Below are 19,522 nucleotides of genomic sequence, written 5' to 3' on the forward strand. Positions count from 1 at the left end.
AAACTATAGCTAAAAAATGACAAAGAAATCCAAAAACAACGTTCAAAAAGGTGGACAGCTACACTAAAAAAGATAATTAGCCTAACAAGCTAACAAAGAGCCAAATACATCAACATGAGGCGTAAGACCCAACGACGTATCATTATGTCAATGTATAGGTAAATACTTGATTAAACTCGCATAGGGATATAATGCTCTAAACATCATGTATACGCCAACCCACACCTAACCTAGCACAAGTCTGATCCAAACAAGCCAACAGAGAAGAGAATGGTAAGTGACAAAGTGGGCTAAGGCCAAGGCCCAACCCACACTTCAGGCCGTATTCCTGCATACCCGAATTTACTAGAGCCCAACATTTATCAGGGTCGTTGAAGCTGCCGCCTCCATCGATCAATCCGGTGGCCTCCTCTGTCAGAACCACATTGCACCTAGAAGTCGATATACCTCCTTTTGTAATCAAGACCATCACCAAGATCTTAGAACCCGATATGCCTTTACAAAACGATGTCGTCTCCGAACTCAAGGTCGTACATTGGCGCACACAGACCCTATCCGTGAACCCTTTCCTCAACTAGACTCTGTCAAACGGTGCCCATCGAGCCGCCACCATGCTCACAAAACCCTAGGTTTCAAATAAGTTGTTGAGTGTGTACGTGTTTACGTTTACATATTTACTGTTTGTTTTTCGGGTTTATTCGTATTAAACACACACGTGTTGTTCCTCTTTTTTTATTGTTACTAAGTGTTTTTCGTTCATTTGATTTACAACACTACTAACATGGTTACTTTGTTACTTTGGTGCTGCACACTAGGGTTTGCAACATGGAGCTTGCTTGGGTTATCTTAGATAGTTTCACATGGGTTAATTCTTACGTGACGTCCTTGAATAAAAACAAAAAACAAAAAACAAAAAAACAAAATTAATAAGAAAACAATGAAATGGGTCTTGATACATTGGCCCAAAAGTAGAAGTGGATCTGATACATAGGCCCGAGCTTAGATCTTGGGTTTGGTTTGATTGAGGGGCTAGGGTTTTAGGGTGTGCTCTTATAAGGAGAGCGAGCTCAGAATTACGGCTATTTTCAGAGGATAGAGAGAAAGAGAGGCACCAATCGCCGCCGTGACGGAGTGAAGCAGCCATGGTTCACGTCGTGTTCTATCGCAACTGTAAGTTCTCTCTATTTCTCTGGCTTTGATCAGCACTGTATGTTTATCTATATGATCAAAGTGCTGACTTTTATATTTTTGGTTAGAAAGTTTTGATTTTGATGATCAAGTTTTAAAATTTTCATTTGTTGCTTTCTGGGTAGTGATACAATTTATGTTTTGCTAGAATGTATGTGGTCTTCAGTAGTAAGCTTTAGAAAAAGATGAGATGAACATAGGCTTAATGATTGTGCATGGTGCCTCATATGTGAAAAAGTATTGGTAAAGATTCAATTATGATGTGTGTTAGCTGATGGAGTTTGAGGAAGATGTAACTTTGGCTCAGTTGGGTATATTTTTGTGGTTTGATTGTTGGATTCTGATTGTGTAATGGAAATTGTGAAAAAATTTCAGATGGCAAGACATTCAAGAAGCCTCGTCGTCCTTATGAGAAGGAGCGTTTGGATGCTGAGCTGAAGCTGGTGGGAGAGTATGGGCTGCGTTGCAAGAGAGAGCTCTGGAGGGTTCAGTATGCCCTGAGCCGAATCCGTAACAATGCAAGGATGCTTTTGACCCTTGACGAGAAGAACCCCCGTCGGATCTTTGAGGGTGAGGCGCTTCTCCGGAGGATGAACCGTTATGGGCTTTTGGAGGAGGGTCAGAACAAGCTTGATTATGTTTTGGCTTTGACTGTGGAGAATTTCCTTGAGCGTCGCCTGCAGACAGTTGTGTTTAAGAAGGGTTTGGCAAAGTCCATTCATCATGCCCGTGTGCTCATCAGGCAGAGGCATATCAGGTGAGTTTACCTTCTATTTTTTGGTGGTCTAGATGTAGACGACAATAAATTTTAGTATCACTATAATCGTCCAGGGAATTAGATGATACCATCAATCTCAAATGAATGCCTCTGTTAACATATGATCAAAATCAGATGCTTTTTGTCTTGGTATGTGTGTGGTACTGGCTAGTTTATTGGGAAAAGAATAAACTTGGAGCTGATGGGTGGTGTGAAGTTGAATCTGTGAGTTTTGATTCTTCATGTATCGCACTGTTGAAAGCTTGCATTTCTTACTTTTGGAAGTTATCTTCTGACATTAGTGTTATGTACTTGTTCACATGGAAGCAGTAGAGTGCTTTCAGATATTCATGTTCTGGGAAGGTTTGTGTTGTTTTCCTTGTTGTGATTGTCATGTTGTTTTCCTTGTTGTGATTGTCATTTCTGCTAATAAATCCTGTGATGTTGATCTGAATGAGAACTCAGCTTACAATTTAGATTTAACAAACATCAAACATCGAGCAGTACATGGTTGATAAATTATTATTTTTGATAAATACCTTTGTCATGTACTCGGATCACATAGGAAGGTTTCTGTTGTTTCCTTGTTGTGATTGTCATTTCTGCTGATAACTCATGTGATGTTGATCTGAATGAAAACTCAACTCACTGATTAAATTTAACAAACATTACACATCGAGTAGTATGTGGTTGATACTTTTTTTTGATAATGCTGATGGTTTTTGTATTTTGCAGAGTTGGAAGGCAAGTGGTGAACATTCCATCCTTCATGGTCAGATGTGATTCCGAGAAGCACATTGATTTTGCCATTACAAGTCCATTGGGTGGCGGAGGTCCCGGTAGAGTCAAGAGAAGGAACTTGAAGGCAGCTGCCAAGAAGGCTTCTGGTGGAGGAGATGGAGATGAAGAGGATGAGGAATGAACATCTGAGTTGAAACTATTTTCTTCTAGGACGTGCTTCTCAATAACTCCTACATAGGTTTAGTCTCCTACAGGTTTTTGAATTAGGGAGTGAAACTCCTCTTTGCGTGCAAGAAATTTTTTGTTTCTTTTAAGATTAATTTTATACCAGTGGAGATTATACTACTGAATTTTTCAGTTTTCACCCAATGTTTTCCTTTGTGAGCTGTTGGTATCTTTATACTTGGTCCTCCTTTTTCTTATATACCCTTATTCTTTTTATTCTTTGATTTTGGAAAAAGTCTAGCACATCATCAATCTGCTTCTCGAGTACTCAATCGCCACAAGTCATCGACCCAACAACACCAATCTTCTTCTGCCTTTGCCAAACCCCAAAACCAGAAATGGACTCCATCAACGTTCCCAAAGGCTACGGCAAGGTAAACCCAGAACACCACCTAGAAGTCCAAGCTCAGAAGATCCCTCAACTCCCCAAAAGGCCGATCATCTCCACCCTTGTCATCTCAGCAATAGCCGGCCTGACCTTGGTGATCGGCCTCATGCTCGTAGCTCTCATCCATAAATCCACCACCGAGCCAATCGACGAGTCTCCATCCCTCTCCACCTCCGCCGAGTCAACCATCAAAACCGTCTGCAATGTCACTCTGTACCCTGAGCCTTGCTACACCTCCATCTCCTCCCTCAACAGCTCTCCTAAACCAGACCCACAATCCATCCTCAAGCTCTCTCTCCAAGTCTCCATTTCCGAGCTTTCCCAACTCTCTTTGGTGCTGAAGACCATGAACTCGGATGCGGCGGTCCGTGACTGCCGGGACCAGGTGGAGGACGCGCTGAGCCAGCTCAATGACTCGGTGTCGGCAATGGTGGTGGGAGAAGGGTTGACTGAAGCAAAGGTCAAGGACGTCCAGACGTGGGTGAGTAGTGCGGTGACGGATCAGGAGACGTGCTTGGATGGTTTGGAAGAGATGGGATCAGCGAGTGTTGATGATGTGAAGAAGAAGATGAGGAAGTCGATGGAGTTCACCAGCAACAGCTTAGCCATTGTGGCTAATTTCGACAAGTTTAGCCACATTCCACTTCATTGATTAAGGACTAGGTGTTTGACAGTTTGGATTGTATCATTTTCTGAAAATCAGAACTCTGTTTTCATCTTGTTTATAGATCTCAAGTGTTTCTAAAAATGTGTATAATTATTCACATCCAATTCAATATCAGGATTTTTGTTTTTGATTTGTTTCATGTAGATTTCGATAAGTAGACCATATGGAACAATAAGTTGGCTGATGTGAGTTAATTGAATCCTATAATTTCTCCCTCAAGTCTCAACACAACTCGGATCCCAAACTTTGAATGTTTTCTTTTGTTAATCCTGCGGACTCGTAATTCAGTTCCTGTTTGGTTGTTTGGTCGTCTGAGTTTTGAGTTACATGATTTACTCTACGGTTTAGGGTGGCATTTGTTCTTTGTAATGCTTCTCCGTCCGTTTGATATTAGTACTACTTGGTCTCTATCAACGGGGCAACCGTGTAGCATAAGTATTTGGCACGGCTGCCGTAGCACAATGTTACTCATTTCACTTATTTCAGGGCTGATATATGTTTGATCGAAAGAGAACTTCATTCATTATGAACTCAAATACAACAAGATCGGGTATAAAATCCTATATAACCAATCACATTTTACCCACTAGACTTCAGACTGAAAGTATTTACTGACACGCTGAATAAACGACAAAGGCCCTGACTCTAAGCAAATGAACGGCTGACTCAATTTTAAAGACCTGATATATACTTAAACTATGTTGTATATCTTCTTTTGCCGAACATTTATTTTTGTAATCATGTTATGTACGTATAAATTAGCTTTGTTGCGGATGCATTTTAAATTTTTCATCAACTATGATCCTATTGTAGTCAAGACTTTGTTTTTCTCTCCCAATTCATTAAAAACACGCCTAGAAATTTTGAACTTGCTTCCCAATCTATCAAGATTACGGATTATATATATGAATGGAAACCTATGCTTGATAATAATAGGGTATTAGCAAAAATGACCTTACAATTTGAACTTTGGTATATATCTTCTCTGTTTTGATCCCTTAATCTAGTTGATCAATGACTCATACATCCATTTTACCATGAATCTCCAGAGATACTCTTAATTTGCATAAGAACACCGAAACACATTTTAGCAGACACCCTATACCCTTTTAGTTGCTTTCAGTTTTTCCTCGTCCTGATTGGTTTTAATCTTTTAATGATTGTGATACACTAAAAGCTTAGAAATGTTTCTGGTCAGTACTGAGTAGCTATAGCCACATTAATATAAGGGGGACCAAAAATTATTACATGCTAATAGCTATTATATTTCAACAATATAGAGAGACATGCATCTCAGGGTACACTGGAAAATTAAAACAAGGAAAAACATATTTTTCTCATTCTACTTATATTGTCTCTCATTGGTTGGATTACAATAGCAACCAAATTAATTAACTCATATTATACTTAATAACAGATATACCCAGGATCTGTTTTGACATGAAATGGATATATCCATATATCTCGAGAGAGATCGAGCTGCATCATTAATCAGTTAATTAATGGTGGAGAGGAGTCGAGTAATAAGCTCTTCATCAACGTCTGCAATTTCTGCAGAATCATGCAGTAGTTGAGATAGTCTTTGGCTCAGGTCGCCTACCTCTTTATGTAGCCTCTTGATGTAAGAACAAGTTTCTTCCAAAATAGTGGAGGCTGATGCCTGCAACATATATAACCACATAAAATTAATATTGATATATTAGTTTTGGAGAACTAATAATAATTAAGAAACTAAAAGCCATGCATGACTGTCCAAAATTTCTATAAATTCGTTACGGTTTCTGCTTCTTGCTAGCATATATAGCTTTTCACCAAGACAATCTTAAAAGCGCATGAGGCTAGCTAGCTCTGTTAGCTTTGAGGCTGGAAATTCCACCAAATTATAACTGCATTAGTTTTAATTTCCTTTCCATCACGTCTCATTCCCATTGTCTTTGAGCTTGGTCATATACCGAAAATGTTCTCTGGCAGTAATTTAAGATGAATCGTATTAGGTGTTCATCAATCTCGACAATCTCTCAACATAAGCATATCATGGTTTTGTCCTTGATGAAGTGAAAGTTAGTAATCTCTGAACATCGTTATTAAAGATTAGTCGTCAAGAGAAAATAGAGAATCAATATGTGAATGAATATACCAGAAACAACAGAAGAAAGGTGAGTGAAATGGAAAAGTGGCCCGTACCGTTGCATTTCGCCTATGATTAAGCTGTGGTAGCAGCGCTTGTAGGTTTAAGACGAGCTCCTTAATCTCGTCCTCTGTGGGTTGAGAAGCTCTTGTTCTTCGGCTTGACATGGCTATAGCTATAGGTAGCTGAAACTGCTGGAATCGCAAGCTTTGCGTTATCACTGCTTATTTAGCTAGCTTCTAACTTCTTCTACCTTCCTGCAGAGAATGGCTAAGGGGGGAGAGTTGAAGGTAGGAGGCAAGCACTGCTTAAAAAGAGTGGGAAAATGAGGCCGAGACACAAATCGTCTGGTTAGAGAAGGACAGCAATAATATTGATACGTTGTTCAGGACCCATTTGTACAACCATTTGGGACAACAAGGGCCCCCTTCTTGAACCAAAAATGAAATAGGGTCCCTTTCTTGGCTTATGAAATTTCATCAAAATGGCCAAACACCTTATTAGTGGTTCTAATTAGGGAATCTCATCTGCCCCTATTAGGACACGTGGCCAATTAAGGTTGCTAGATTGCTAATCAGTGTTTATTAGTAGATAACTGATGTTACATGCTACCAAAAAGATACTTTGTCTTGGCACCAGTATATTTCACCAAGAGGTGTTTCTTTGTTTGGTGCATGCACTGCCTAGCTTGTTCTAATGTTCTATATATCTTGATGAATTCTTTTTGTTATGGTTTCATTGGTTTGTGTTTTTTTTTTTTTTCTTTTCGATTCTCTAGGGCTTCTGCCTCTTCTTCTTTGTCAATTAAAACGTTTTGTTTAGTTTGGTTTTGTTTCTGTCTGAATGGGTTTCTGAAAACGATCTGATGAGATTGATCGAGTAGGTTTACATCGCCAAATAAATGTTTCTCATAAGCGTGTGTTTCTTTTGTCTCGGGACAAACAAACAAAGTATTTATTCAAAATAAGATTTGATTAGACTACACTATCTAATCTCTGAGTTTGATCTTACAAAAAATATGTGATATCTGAGTCAATTTAACCCTAGTTACTGAATTACTACAAGTAAATGATTAGATGGACAGTCCAAATAAATCTCCAATCCCAATGACTGAATTATATGAGTTATGTCTTTTTAACTAGGACGAACAATCACATCAGCTACTTCTGCGTCAATAGTTAAATGACTACAAAATTAAGGCTGTAGCTGATGAATTCTCTATACTCTGAAATGAGATTTGTCGTCGCATCAGGCATGGGCAAAACCTAACTCATTTGCTTTGGGATTAAAAGACATATCATATGGTTAAAATTCGGTGGAGATCGTAAGTTTCTAGGCGAGAAGATAGATCAAAATTTCAGAAAGAGATGCAATGCTTTTCATGGAAGTGAGAACTACATTGTTAAGAATCGAAGAAGACTCGGAAACCAATGAAACGGGTGACACAGTTTGCTTTCTGAAGAGATGTGACATCGCCGGACAATGAAGCTTGGCATCAGAAGGAGTTGATGTGACAAAACAAGAACAAGTGGTTGAGTGACTAAACTAAACAGACAATGGTTACGAAGGCGCCATCTGAGGCTGTGAAGACTTGTTTGGGAAAAAAGGCCAATCAATGAGATCGGTTTTGGCCTCATTTACCAACCAACCTCTTTCTCTCTCAATTTTGGCCCCTAAATTTCCGGTGCCCCAAGGCAGTACTGTACTTGTGCCCTCTTTCTGCAGCCGGCGCGTGGCACCGGTGCACTGTTATGATTAGCCAACAAGGACTCTTCCCTCTTGCCATCAACTGCATGATGTGAACTTTTCTTAATGATAACTTTGGTACAGTGTCTCAGTACTGGGTAACTGATTAGCTCTGCCCCTCTTCTGTTCATGGACCCCTAGCTCAGTCTTCTTCAATGTCTTGCCGTTATCGATCCTAGGGCATCTTGCAGAGTAGGGTAGGGCAAACCTTCCACGACTTGTTCAATTCTACCCTCTTCGAGCTGAAGAGGAAGATGCAACAAACAGTAGAAACTGTAGCTCAGTAATTTGTAACAAGTACTACTCTTCGAAGGGACGACTCATTGTACAAGAAGATTCTTGTTTTCAGCTTTTCATTTTATGATTTCAGGGTAATTAACTTCTGTTGCAGCGTATAGAGTTCAATATGATCATAGATTTGAGTACGAGAGACTGCCTTCATCAGAACCCTGTCATAATGCAACTAAAATTCTCACTGATCGATCGACTTTGGCAGCAGACTAGTTACATAAGCTGTTGTTTTACTGTTGGATCTCAGTTTTCACTCGACAATATTCATGTTACAGTCTGATGTTCCGACTTGAAATCCATATTTTTTTCATCAAATTAACCAACTTAGCAAGCTAGTTCCTATTCTGTACTTTTCTCCATTTAGAACTGTGTATATCATGCATGAGTAGCTAGCTATCAGCTCTGACCCATTGCTTAAATTGTAGCAATAATATCAATGAACAGTGGTCCATGCACTGCAGGATCGAACAGTAAGCTTTTATTTTGGAATGAGATCGAACAGTAGGTTATGTCGATGATCTTCACTGGTGAAACATCCAACCAGTCTGATTGTAGACACGTTTAATATTTCTTAGCTCACCAAGCTTACCTAGTTACCTTCTATAGCATTCATGCATGATCAAGATCCATATATCTGTGACTCAAATTCTTCATGACAATCGATCTAGTTGCATGGAAAACACATGGATGGCAGAAGAAGCTCAACTTACCAGTACAAGCTGCTAGGGTTACCTAACCGATCGCCATTTGATGATTGAATATATTGAAAATTATTCTTCAAACGTGTTGAGGGCAAAGTACTTATCGAAATGTGCGAAATATACATAATCATCGAAACAAAATGTGTCGATGGATTTAGAGTAACGTGTTCGCTGAATAGTCTCGAAGGACCTGGAGCAAGTAGAACCAAACCGGCGTCACTCTCGGCGTGATAGTGAAGAGAAATTAAGTGGCCGGCCCTGATCAACTTTAATTGTGGAACAGTGTTGTTCATTTGTTTTGTCACCACCGGTACGAGCAGCTAGAACCTACTGGCTGTCATAGCTAGGCAGAGAGAGAGAGACTGGTGTGGGGAAGGGGAACAGAGTACAGTGATTGATGGAAAGGAAAATCATTTTCAGATTCCAATAGTGGATATTCTTCATCTAGCTCGCTTCCATCAGCATGGTGTATAACTAGAGCAAGCATTATACATTGTGTGTAACCAAGTCACCTTCATTTCCAAGTGTAATCCTAACAAGATTGATCCACATTCTAGCCACTCTTGTGTTCAGTATGCGGGGTTTAGATTTTCAGTTTCGGAATATCATAGCAGGAGTGTATTTCCCTATACCATATGTATGTGAACTCGCAAGGAAAAAAAAAACATTTATCATTTAATTGTATAAGCAAATCTATGAGAAATTTTGATCAAATTTAACAACTAATCGAGATAGTCAGCAACTACAAAGAACTGAACAATTTTCCTCAAAATGGCATGAATGTTTCTCTTCATGTACAACACAACACTTGGGGCGCCCCTCAACTTGTAAATACTCTACTCTTCACAATCTTCTCTGCCTCGGCCACGCTCAAATGTCTAATTCCTTTCTCCTTCAGCCATGTCTCCTCTCCTGCCAAACTACTTTGAAGATCGTCTTCCCCCATTTTCAACAGCTTCAGTCCCTCACTTACTCTAGGGAAGAAACCCTCGGGTCTCAAACACCAAGCACCAAATGCCCCAAATAAAACCTCTAAATCACTACCAAACCTCTCAACTCCTCCATCATGAAACTTTGCATTGCTCATTAGAATACCACTGAAAAACAGTCGATCTATCCCACCAGCCAAACTTCTCCATACACCAACAAAGTCTACTGCATTCAAATTAACTTCTACCACCGATACTTTACCTTGCAAATAATCAAGCGCGCCAACTAAATACTTAGATACTGCCCAACTATCCTCAACCTTTTCCTGCCACTGCCTTCTGTTCTTCACATAATCTCGACATTGAGCATCGAATCCCCTCAATATAACAACAGAAATTTTTTCAGCCCACTCTGTTCTAAACTCCTCCAACTTTACAATGTCTTTGTAGAAAATACCATTTTCAGGACCTTCAACTGGATCTACATTGCCAGCTTGCTCACTAACCGACAGTCCTGGTTGATCGTACTGATTTGACCCAATTTCAAGGAAAAATACGTCCTCACACCATTCCTTCAAAACAGATTCAAAGTAGCGAGCAGCATTAATGCAATCGGCAACTTTAATCAAAGCATCATTGTCTGTCAAGGCAGTCAAACCTTCAGCTTCTTGACACCTAAAGAGTAAGCAGTCTAAAAATTTGTGTATAATAGGTCCCCCAGCTAATCTGAGAAACCTTGACCGCATAGAGATTCTAGGCAATGATCGGCAATGATCAATCACAGATGATAGGTACTGAAGATAGGCACTGGAAATTACAGGAGCTTTGTGATCTTCAGCATCAGATAAAAGACCTGCTCCTTGGACTTTCACTGTCCAATTTCTCTCATTGGTAGTTTCAAGTTTCAACTTATCTAGTATATCACTTAATTCTATCTCTGCCCATAAATCAAGCCAATCTGGTCGATCACAGAAAACATTAAGAGAAGAAGCCTTTACGAAGTTACCGTCATCCTCAAATGAAAGTAAGATTCCAGAATGTTCTATCAGAGACTTGATTCGTTTATCAAAAGATATCATCAAGTCCACAAGATGAAGCCAATATGTTTTAGCCTGTTCCTGAGTACCCATCACACCATCCTCATCGGGTTGAGCGTATTTTGGGAATATCTCTTTTGCCAAGTATGTCGATAAGGAGGATACCATTCCTGAAATCCATTCTTCTCTGCAACTGTACCCAGTTAACATTGCTTCATCAACCAATGGCTGCAATAGCTCATCCATAGAGTCAACATAATCTCTGGTGATCTTGTAGACAAGAGCAAATATAAATTCTGGCTTCTCAATCCATTTTGAGAAATGGCGTTGGGATGCCAAGGCAATGGGATTTACAAGCTCTTCAATCACCCAAAGTGGCTGGTAGAGAGCAAGTTCCCGATTATATCCCTCAAGTTGCCGCGATTTTCTTCGTCTTTGCAATTCTTGTAGGCTGCAAAGGGCAAAAAAGTTCTCACAGTACTGGTCTTTAACATCTCCTTGCATTGTGCAAAGAGGATTTTGAACATCATTTGATCTCCCTGAAGCTGGAGTTGAGGAAGTCAAAGTTGAAAGAGGTGGAGGCCATCCAAGGGAAGTAAGAAGTGCCCTGTGATCTGCTATAGCCTGGGGCCGTAGAATGGCCAGAGCCCTATCTACTCTATGATCAACTGCTGACACAAGATGTGCCCACTGAGGGTGCGTCTTTGTAACTGAAGTTAAAATGTCTTCCGTCAGTTTAAGGGTTTTAATAGCAGCCAGACGCAGTTCCTGCAAACAACATTATATTACAAAAGATACTTTGATATAAAATACTTTTTGGTTTGAAAGCAAAGGGTGCTCACTTCTGAATTCTGTTTCACGGAATGCTTCCATGAGTTTTTCTGCATGGTGGACGATACAGCATCTTCAATATCACCAATCATAGTTTGAAGCTTCACTGCTGTCTCTGAATGGACAAAAAACAAAAGACCATGAATTGTCAGAAAGTTCGCATATAAAATGATCATTTTTTGCAATAGGTAGCACCAAGGAATAAAAATGTAGTAAGCAAAACAGAGAAGGAAAAAATAAAGGACAAGAGGCTAAGCTAATAGTAATTGCAGACAATACACAATAATGAATGTGGCTGGATGATTGTGATACTCCAGATAAGGTCTCTTGCTATTAAGCAAAAACAGTATCGTAATTTGTAAAATCATGAAGGTCAGGGATTCTTCTAGGAATTTTCTTCAAACTTAATCCTCTATCACTACCTAAATAAAGTTGCGGTTATGCAGCCTTTACGACCGTAGAGGCATTCACAATGCAGATCATATAAAGTACATTACTGCATTCACAAATCAGAACAGAGCATAAAAGAGTTCAAAGATTACTCCCACCGGATTAAGTTTCTTATTCACATCATTCTCTTATCCAACACATAACTGAAGCATTACTAATGCAGAATTTCCAACCATCAACGCTACAATGTATTAAAGAACTATTATTCAATCATACACAAATGATTTCTTATCAAAACGAAAACAATTATGCATATAACAAATCCAATGCTCGCAACAAAAACCAGTCCTTGAGATTTACCTGCATATGCTCTAACTGACTCAACCCTAGCCACTTCCTTCGCCAGCGCCGGCAGCTCTTCCCCCAGTACCTGCTCCACTCTTCCTTCTCCATCTGCCAAAAAAAAAAAAAAAATCACAATCGAAATTCAAGAGCTTCTGATAGAGACAAGGAGAGCGACGTACGCGAACCTGAGCTGCGGGAGCGAGTAGAAGACTGGAGGGAGGTCAATTGGGAACTGATGAGGCCTAAGAAGCCGTGGGCGCGATCGGAGACGGAGGCGTAAGCTAGAAGGGAAGATCCGAGGCTCCGATTGAGGTCGACTAGGGCTTGATCCAGGTCGGCGCAGTGGGCCTGGAGCTCCGAGAGGAGAGTCGGAGCCTGGCTCAGATTGTGATTGGTGCGGAGCTTGGTGTTGAGGAAGGAGAGGATCGAGGGGGAGAGGTCCGACGCCGGAGGCAGCGGAGACTGGACCACCGAGTCCATGCTTTCACGCCATTCCGGTTTCGAATGTGCCTTTGCCTTAATCCAAGGGACTCCAAATTGACTTCCAGATTCAGGAAATGGTTTCTCGGGTCAACCCGGGCAGGACCACAACACTTGGGCTACCTCTTCTACTTTTTTGTATAATGGGCTCTATATTATGGGCCTTACCTTCAAAGAAAATCAAAACAAGCCGGCTACAAATCGAACTCGCAACCACCCTTGCTTCTATCATACTCAAATATAAAGATCGAGTATGATTCCAAGTTACTCATAGACTCCATCAACAACAAAATCAAAATTCCTTGGATGTGGTCTAGACATCATACAACTAGCCTCTCGTTTTCATCACAATAGATTCCGTCGTGTTTGGAGAGAAGCAAATTTTCTTGCAAATACAATTACTGACATTGTTGGCATAATGAAATTCCATTATCCTCTTTCATAGGCGGAGCCAGAAACTAGAAATGAGGGGTGTCATCATTAACAAATTTCTCTAATTCAGTTAGATTGCAAAAGCCAAACACATATAAAGCCAAAGTTTTGAGGGGTGTCATGACATCTTTTGGTCTATATGTACCTCCACCTATGTCCTGTTTACATGCTTTTAACTTTGATTTTCATGACGTAGATTTCGTTCAGGATTTTCCATGTAACTGTTCCTTCTCTTTGTATTTATTTCAGAGAGAAAAACGAAAAAAATCAGATTTATGGATCTGGGCCTCCAAACTTTCAATAATACAGGGACCGAAAGCCCATGGCCTAAGCTATTGAAGTGCGTTTTCAACATCAAAGCCTATTTTTGGACTTGGGCCTCGGATCTGAGCAAAACTTATTGGCAATGAGGGGATGCCTATGTTGGCAAACCCCAGTTACCCAAGTAACCCAACCCTCATCAGTCATCACCTTCCTCAATCAAACACAAAAGATTGTCTTGGTTTATTTAAATTTTTGGCTTTTTTTTTGTCGCTTTCCAAAGTGCTGGTACTGATTGGTTATATTTCTAGAAAATCTGAACCAAGAAGGGAAAAACTCTTGGACTCTAGCAGATATGATCATCTCATTCTGTTCTATTGTGTCATCTGAATTTTAAACACTATCCCATATCAGATATGTTACCTTTATATAGTGCAATATAAACCGACCCACCATCATAATCGCACCTAAATTTGCAGCACAATGTTAGGCTTTTACACTTTGGACCACTCGAAACATGTCAATTGGGCACCAAAGGCTAACAGAACACATTTTATAATATTATGGCACACAGTAATGCTTCCTTTTGACCCTTCCCTTTAGGCTTTAGCTATCTTCCCCTGCTGGTTGGTGAAGACTATTTGCATAGTTCCATTTCATAATGCACCTCTCTCTATTACCCCAAATCAAAGCCTTCTTAACATGGATGTGTTTTTCACTGTCTGATAATTGTGACAGAGATTGGAACCTACACCTTTGTCACATTACATCAGTGATAGAGCACCCAAAGCAATAATAGACCAACTTCTCGAGCAGCAGTAGAAGATTACGAGTCGATTTTACCACCATATTATCCAGTTCACAAGTGCATTATTCCAACCCTTTACACTTGACCCTTGTTTCTAAAAATGTCCTTTTCAATTCCTTTCGGGGCCGCACCAAAATAAGGAAAAGAGTGATCCCGGCAGTAACTTGTGTAGCAGTTAAGGTAACTGTTTCAGCTCAAAAATGGCTACCTTTAGGTTTCCTTCCCTTTCATGGAGTATTTGAAAGGGAAGTTCCAAAACTTTCACACTTGCAGTCGCAGAGGCAGAGAGAGAGAGAGAGAGAGAGAGAGAGAGAGAGAGAGAGAGAGAAAGAGCCAAAGAGGAAAGAGAAAGAGACAGAGAAGGTCAGGGGAGGAGTCAGAATGGTTCTGCAGAACCACATCGAAGATGGAAGCAATAGACACTGACTTAAAAATAAGGAATAGCAGAACCCATGTGAGCTCTGCAACAGTGGAATGGGATTGGCTCTCCTCCTCCAACATAGATTTACATTCATTTGTCTTTGCAGGTGAAAGTACTTAATTAAGTACACCATGGAGCAGACAGCCAGGGGAAGCTAGTACTTGCTTTCATTCTCTAGGGCAGTAAACATGGTGTACAGTAAAAAGAAGAATATGACCATGTGGTTTATAACTACCCAACAATAGAAAAGTACGATAAAAACAAAGGACCCAAATATAGAAAAAGGGTGAAGAATATTTACAGGCCTGAATGATTGCAGACTTGTACTTTTACATTTATACCCACAGGACCTGAAATGCCAGATTAAAGTATTGCTAAGGCTGCTGCTCGAACAGTTTGTTCCAAAGGTTTAATAAATAAATACCCCACTTCTTATTCTGGACAGAAAATCTAGCAATACAGAATTTAACTGATGCATAATTGCATATGTAGTTATGTACTGTATCAAAAAAAAAAAACTGATGCATATGCAGAAACAGAATTTGAGGCTCAATAGATTTTCCATGTAAAAACCAACTAGCACCTTTGGCATTTCCTTTCCTCTTTCTTACTGCATATATTCCTCACCAGAAGCCAAATTTCATACATGCAGTTATCTGAGAAACAACTGTCAGAGAAGAAAACAACTGCCCCGAAAAAGAAAAAAATCTAGAAAAAAAAAATAAAAAATTCTCTTCCCGTCGCCATTTTCTCCTCTCATGCATCATCCAAAACCAAGTTTCCAACTTCCAGGCAACAAATGTCATAGCAGACGAACATGTGTGAGAACTAAATGGAAGCCTAGAGACTAACAGCGTTTCTGGACATATTCACGTAAATGTGAACTGCACAGCTCCTCCTGAGCAAGCAGTTCGTACTAGTCATCAGCATATGTACCATTTTTTTTATAGAATTTTCTGGTAATGTAGTGCATAGTGTTTGTTGAATTTGTATTCTATGATTACCAAAACACCCCTGCTCTGGTGTCAATTAATCATTATTATTTGAACACCATCATTACTGAGGATATCAGCACTGAAGGAAAGATATTTAAATTTTTTACCAAAGCAGCAATAAACTTGTGCATTGGAAAGAAACTAAAATAAGAAAACAGAGAGCATATTGAATCACCACAAATATTATCAAACCAAATGAAAGAACAAGGCCACTAATGCAGTCATCAATCTACATGGAATTCGCCAGTAACTTGATTTGCATCTCTGTGTTGTGATCAATCTAGGTCTCTAGACTTTTCAAAATTGCTCTCTAAGATTTCAAAATAGTATCATGCAGTGGTAGACAATCGGAGTGACAAGATTTTGGTCACATTTAGTTTGCTAATGAAATTGGTGCAGAGATTGGTATGGAAAGTACAAGTACAAATAATAAGGTGAAATTAAGTGCAACCAGTCACAGGATCTCAAATGAGATATTACACTCCATGCAGGAATTTAGGAAAGAGGAAAACCTGATGCAAATTCCCCATCTGTAACTTGATCTGAGGTAGCTGCAGAACCAATTGGAAGTTCTTTTCACCATACAGTTCCTGTTTTTACATTCTCTGAAATACCACATTCACAATTTAACTCACAAGCGGCAAAGAGATTGAAATCCGCACAAACCAACTTTAGTAATACACCAAAGCTGGTTAAGTGTTTCAAATCTTTATACTTCCGGGTCTCAATAAATGGAGGAGATAAAACAATGAAATCAAGTACAGACACAAAAGAAGAGGAAAATTCAAAGTTTACTCTTCAGCCAAATCATAAAAATGACCAATCACCTAAATTATTTTTAGGGTCCATTCAGATTCCGCGAGATCAGGTGAGCAACACAAAAGTGCATATACGAGCTTCTAGGATCAAGATACATTATATATTTATAACAGAAACAGAAGTCGGTTTTTCCTCCTATTTGGGAGGGGAAAAGAGAACTTGGAGTTATATTAACTTCAGAAATAAAGAAAACGAAAAATGAACCATTACATAATTCCTTTAATGTTTCAATTATGAAATGGACATGACAACCTACCAATTTATCAATACTTCAGCTTATTAATCTTTGCTACTTCTACATGATACAACCTTTAAAAGCTCTCAAAGTAACAAAGGGGTAAAGAAAAGAGATGCAACACTCTAAAGGTAAAATTAAAAACTTTAAAAAAAGGAAACTAACTCTGCAGGCCTCCTTTCTGTAAATGTATCTATGACTCTACATTAACCTGAATATTCTCATGTTGAGGGCAGAAATTACCCAGAAACTGGAACGCAAACTCCTTGAAAGGAAAAAACTGTAAATTTCACCCTTCCGGCCAGCACATGGTGTAACGGAAACCGGACACCTCAGCATCCCATCACTGCACAATTATAGACAAAGCCTCCCGGATCCTTTACAGCAAGCAGGTTCCACTGCGGCGGACCTTCATCAGGGACCCAAGAGTTAATTTCAATTTGCCCTACGGTTGAACCCCTTGGTCCACCAATTACAATTAACCGATTACCACATGCCCGAAATGCTACTCCCCAACCATTCATTGAGGATGTCCGCTCAGGCAATCTCCCAATAGTAATCCACATGTTCCTCTCCTTATCATACTTTCTCACCTCCTGTTCTGCATGATCTGCAGCATACAGTATGTTATTTACAACTGCAAGCAGAGGAGGTGCCTCAGCTGTAGCAGGCATATTAGTTCCTCCAGCCCCTCCATTTTTTCGGGGGTGCATGTTAGGTATCTCAGTCCAAGTCCCCCTCTCCAAATCATAAACCTCCCCACAGCTAAGTGCAATTGGGCTGCCCACTCCAATCCCGCCAATGACATAAAACTTGCCATCCATAAATACCCCAGACGACATTTTTCTAGGTTTATTCATGCTCGGAAGAGTCAACCAAGTTCCTGTTTCTGAATTGTACAGCTCAGCAGTGCTCAAGATATTGCCACATGGATCGCAACCACCGGCTAGAATGGCAATTTCCCCACTGCTAGCAGAAGCGAACAAGCACCTAGGTGTATTCATCAATTGGCCGGATGACCACTTGTGTGTCAAAAGGCTATATTTGTAAACCACATGGGACGTTATTTCCTTTCCAAATACAAGAAGTTCAGTGCCAACGGCTAACGACTCCTTATCTGAACACATGAAACATCCATTTATTTCCATTTTAGGCAAAGGCATCCAATGTTCACGATCTGGATTAAATGCCCACCATTCAGAGAGAGCACAAGAGAAGTAAGCCCAATGTTCTACAATACCCATTTTTCGCCTCAGGGTGTACAGCTCCCCACTTCGAATTAGAGACCGGAAACTCCTACACAACATGGCAACTGAGCCATAATCAGCTCTTGAACAACGAAGGAGACAGTGTATTGAGACATCCCTTCCAAGTTGCTGGAATAGTGAATTCGGATCGTAGTTGTTACCGTCATGATCCTGATCATTTGGCTGGTCAGTGTTGGCATAGGAAAGAGCAGGTCTCTGGTCATTTGGCTGGTCAGATTGGGCATGGGAATCAGCAAGATTCTGGTCATTTGGCTGGTCGGATTGGGCATGGGAATGATCAAGATTCTGGTCAGTTGGCTGGTCACAGTTGGCATGGGAAAGAGCATGATTCTGGTCATTTGGCTGGTCAGATTTGGCATGGGAAAGAGCAAGATTATCCATCACTGCTTCCACTCGGTCAACAGCATCTGCGTGCTTGCATGCCTTCCTCAATGCCAACTCTTCCCCATCTTCAAGTGGGCGCTTACTGTGTGACGATTCAAGAACACATTGAGTGTTGTACATCCACTGACTCTCTTGCTCACAGGAGCTCGGAAGCTGCCTTGAAACAAGATAGGAAGGACCCTCCAACATGCTGTTGTATTGAGCTGCCACAAAAGAAGGGCTTTCCTTTGTTAATCATCAAAACAAAATAAACCAAAGAACAAAATGAAATCTACATTTTCATTAATCCACATGCAACACCAAGTCACCAACCATGATTGACTTATCAAACCCCCAAAAAAGAAAAATCTCAATCTCTAAAGTTTGAACTAAATCAAGAAATCATATACCCCCAGACCAACAAAGAAGATTCAAATCAAGAAACCATGAGTACCCGTTTCACACAGCATAGAATTAACAGCAAAGCAGCAAACTTTAAATTGATCATTTCTGTGAATTGGGTGTATCAACACATATATCTATATATCCAAATTTCTCAGCAAGAAAAACACATGCAATAATGCATTTCATCTACAATCAAGTAAAATTGCTAAATTCAAATCCAAAACATAAACGTTCATGCATGAATGATGAATCCAATCCCATCCTCACAGATAAAACAAACCCAAATCAGATCTCTGGTTTAAGAAAAAAATCCAGCAAACAGATAAGCAATTGAAAAAAAATGAATTATCCACATGACAGACTGTAATCAAAGAAAAATATTAATGCAGCAGCAAAACCCAATACAAAGAACCTCCCTTTAACAAAAACAAGAGATCCAACCACAATTTCATGTCAACATCAAACAACCCATCTCACCTTCAATCTCAACAAATGTTTGCTCTCCAAAAAAAAACACACACACACACAAGAAGCAAAACAACAGAGACTCTTAATAAAAAGGCAAAGAGAGAGAAAGAAAAGCTCACGATTGGGGTGAGATGAAGGCGTTGAGTGCCCCAGCTCTACTTCTTCTTCTTCTTCTTCTTTTTCTTCCTCCACCCTGTTAGATT

At 39.9% G+C, this 19,522-nt stretch overlaps 4 protein-coding genes across 4 annotated transcripts; 2 read left to right on the forward strand and 2 right to left on the reverse strand.

Annotated features, from left to right (window-relative positions):
- Positions 1 to 1,081: 1,081 nt before the first annotated feature.
- Positions 1,082 to 3,049, forward strand: LOC101311478 (40S ribosomal protein S9-2-like). Its single transcript, XM_004299333.1, has 3 exons — positions 1,082 to 1,170; positions 1,564 to 1,945; positions 2,681 to 3,049. Exons 1-3 carry the CDS (start codon positions 1,143 to 1,145, stop codon positions 2,865 to 2,867), a joined length of 597 nt encoding a protein of 198 aa, XP_004299381.1. The 5' UTR covers positions 1,082 to 1,142; the 3' UTR covers positions 2,868 to 3,049.
- Positions 3,050 to 3,139: 90 nt separating this feature from the next.
- On the forward strand, positions 3,140 to 4,082 carry LOC101311762 (pectinesterase 1-like). Its single transcript, XM_004299334.1, has one exon. The coding sequence runs from the start codon at positions 3,250 to 3,252 to the stop codon at positions 3,949 to 3,951; it is 702 nt and encodes a 233-aa protein (XP_004299382.1). The 5' UTR covers positions 3,140 to 3,249; the 3' UTR covers positions 3,952 to 4,082.
- A 5,420-nt stretch (positions 4,083 to 9,502) lies between these two features.
- LOC101312355 (RINT1-like protein-like) lies at positions 9,503 to 12,844 on the reverse strand. Its single transcript, XM_004301110.1, has 4 exons — positions 12,550 to 12,844; positions 12,380 to 12,472; positions 11,641 to 11,744; positions 9,503 to 11,566 (listed from the first exon to the last, which is right to left on the reverse strand). Exons 1-4 carry the CDS (start codon positions 12,842 to 12,844, stop codon positions 9,653 to 9,655), a joined length of 2,406 nt encoding a protein of 801 aa, XP_004301158.1. The 3' UTR covers positions 9,503 to 9,652.
- A 3,950-nt stretch (positions 12,845 to 16,794) lies between these two features.
- Positions 16,795 to 18,656, reverse strand: LOC101312057 (F-box/kelch-repeat protein At1g74510-like). Its single transcript, XM_004299335.1, has 2 exons — positions 18,519 to 18,656; positions 16,795 to 18,368 (listed from the first exon to the last, which is right to left on the reverse strand). Exons 1-2 carry the CDS (start codon positions 18,654 to 18,656, stop codon positions 17,148 to 17,150), a joined length of 1,359 nt encoding a protein of 452 aa, XP_004299383.1. The 3' UTR covers positions 16,795 to 17,147.
- Positions 18,657 to 19,522: the final 866 nt, after the last annotated feature.

This window comes from Fragaria vesca, linkage group LG5, assembly GCF_000184155.1.
Source record: "Fragaria vesca subsp. vesca linkage group LG5, FraVesHawaii_1.0, whole genome shotgun sequence".
Taxonomy (NCBI): domain Eukaryota; kingdom Viridiplantae; phylum Streptophyta; class Magnoliopsida; order Rosales; family Rosaceae; genus Fragaria; species Fragaria vesca.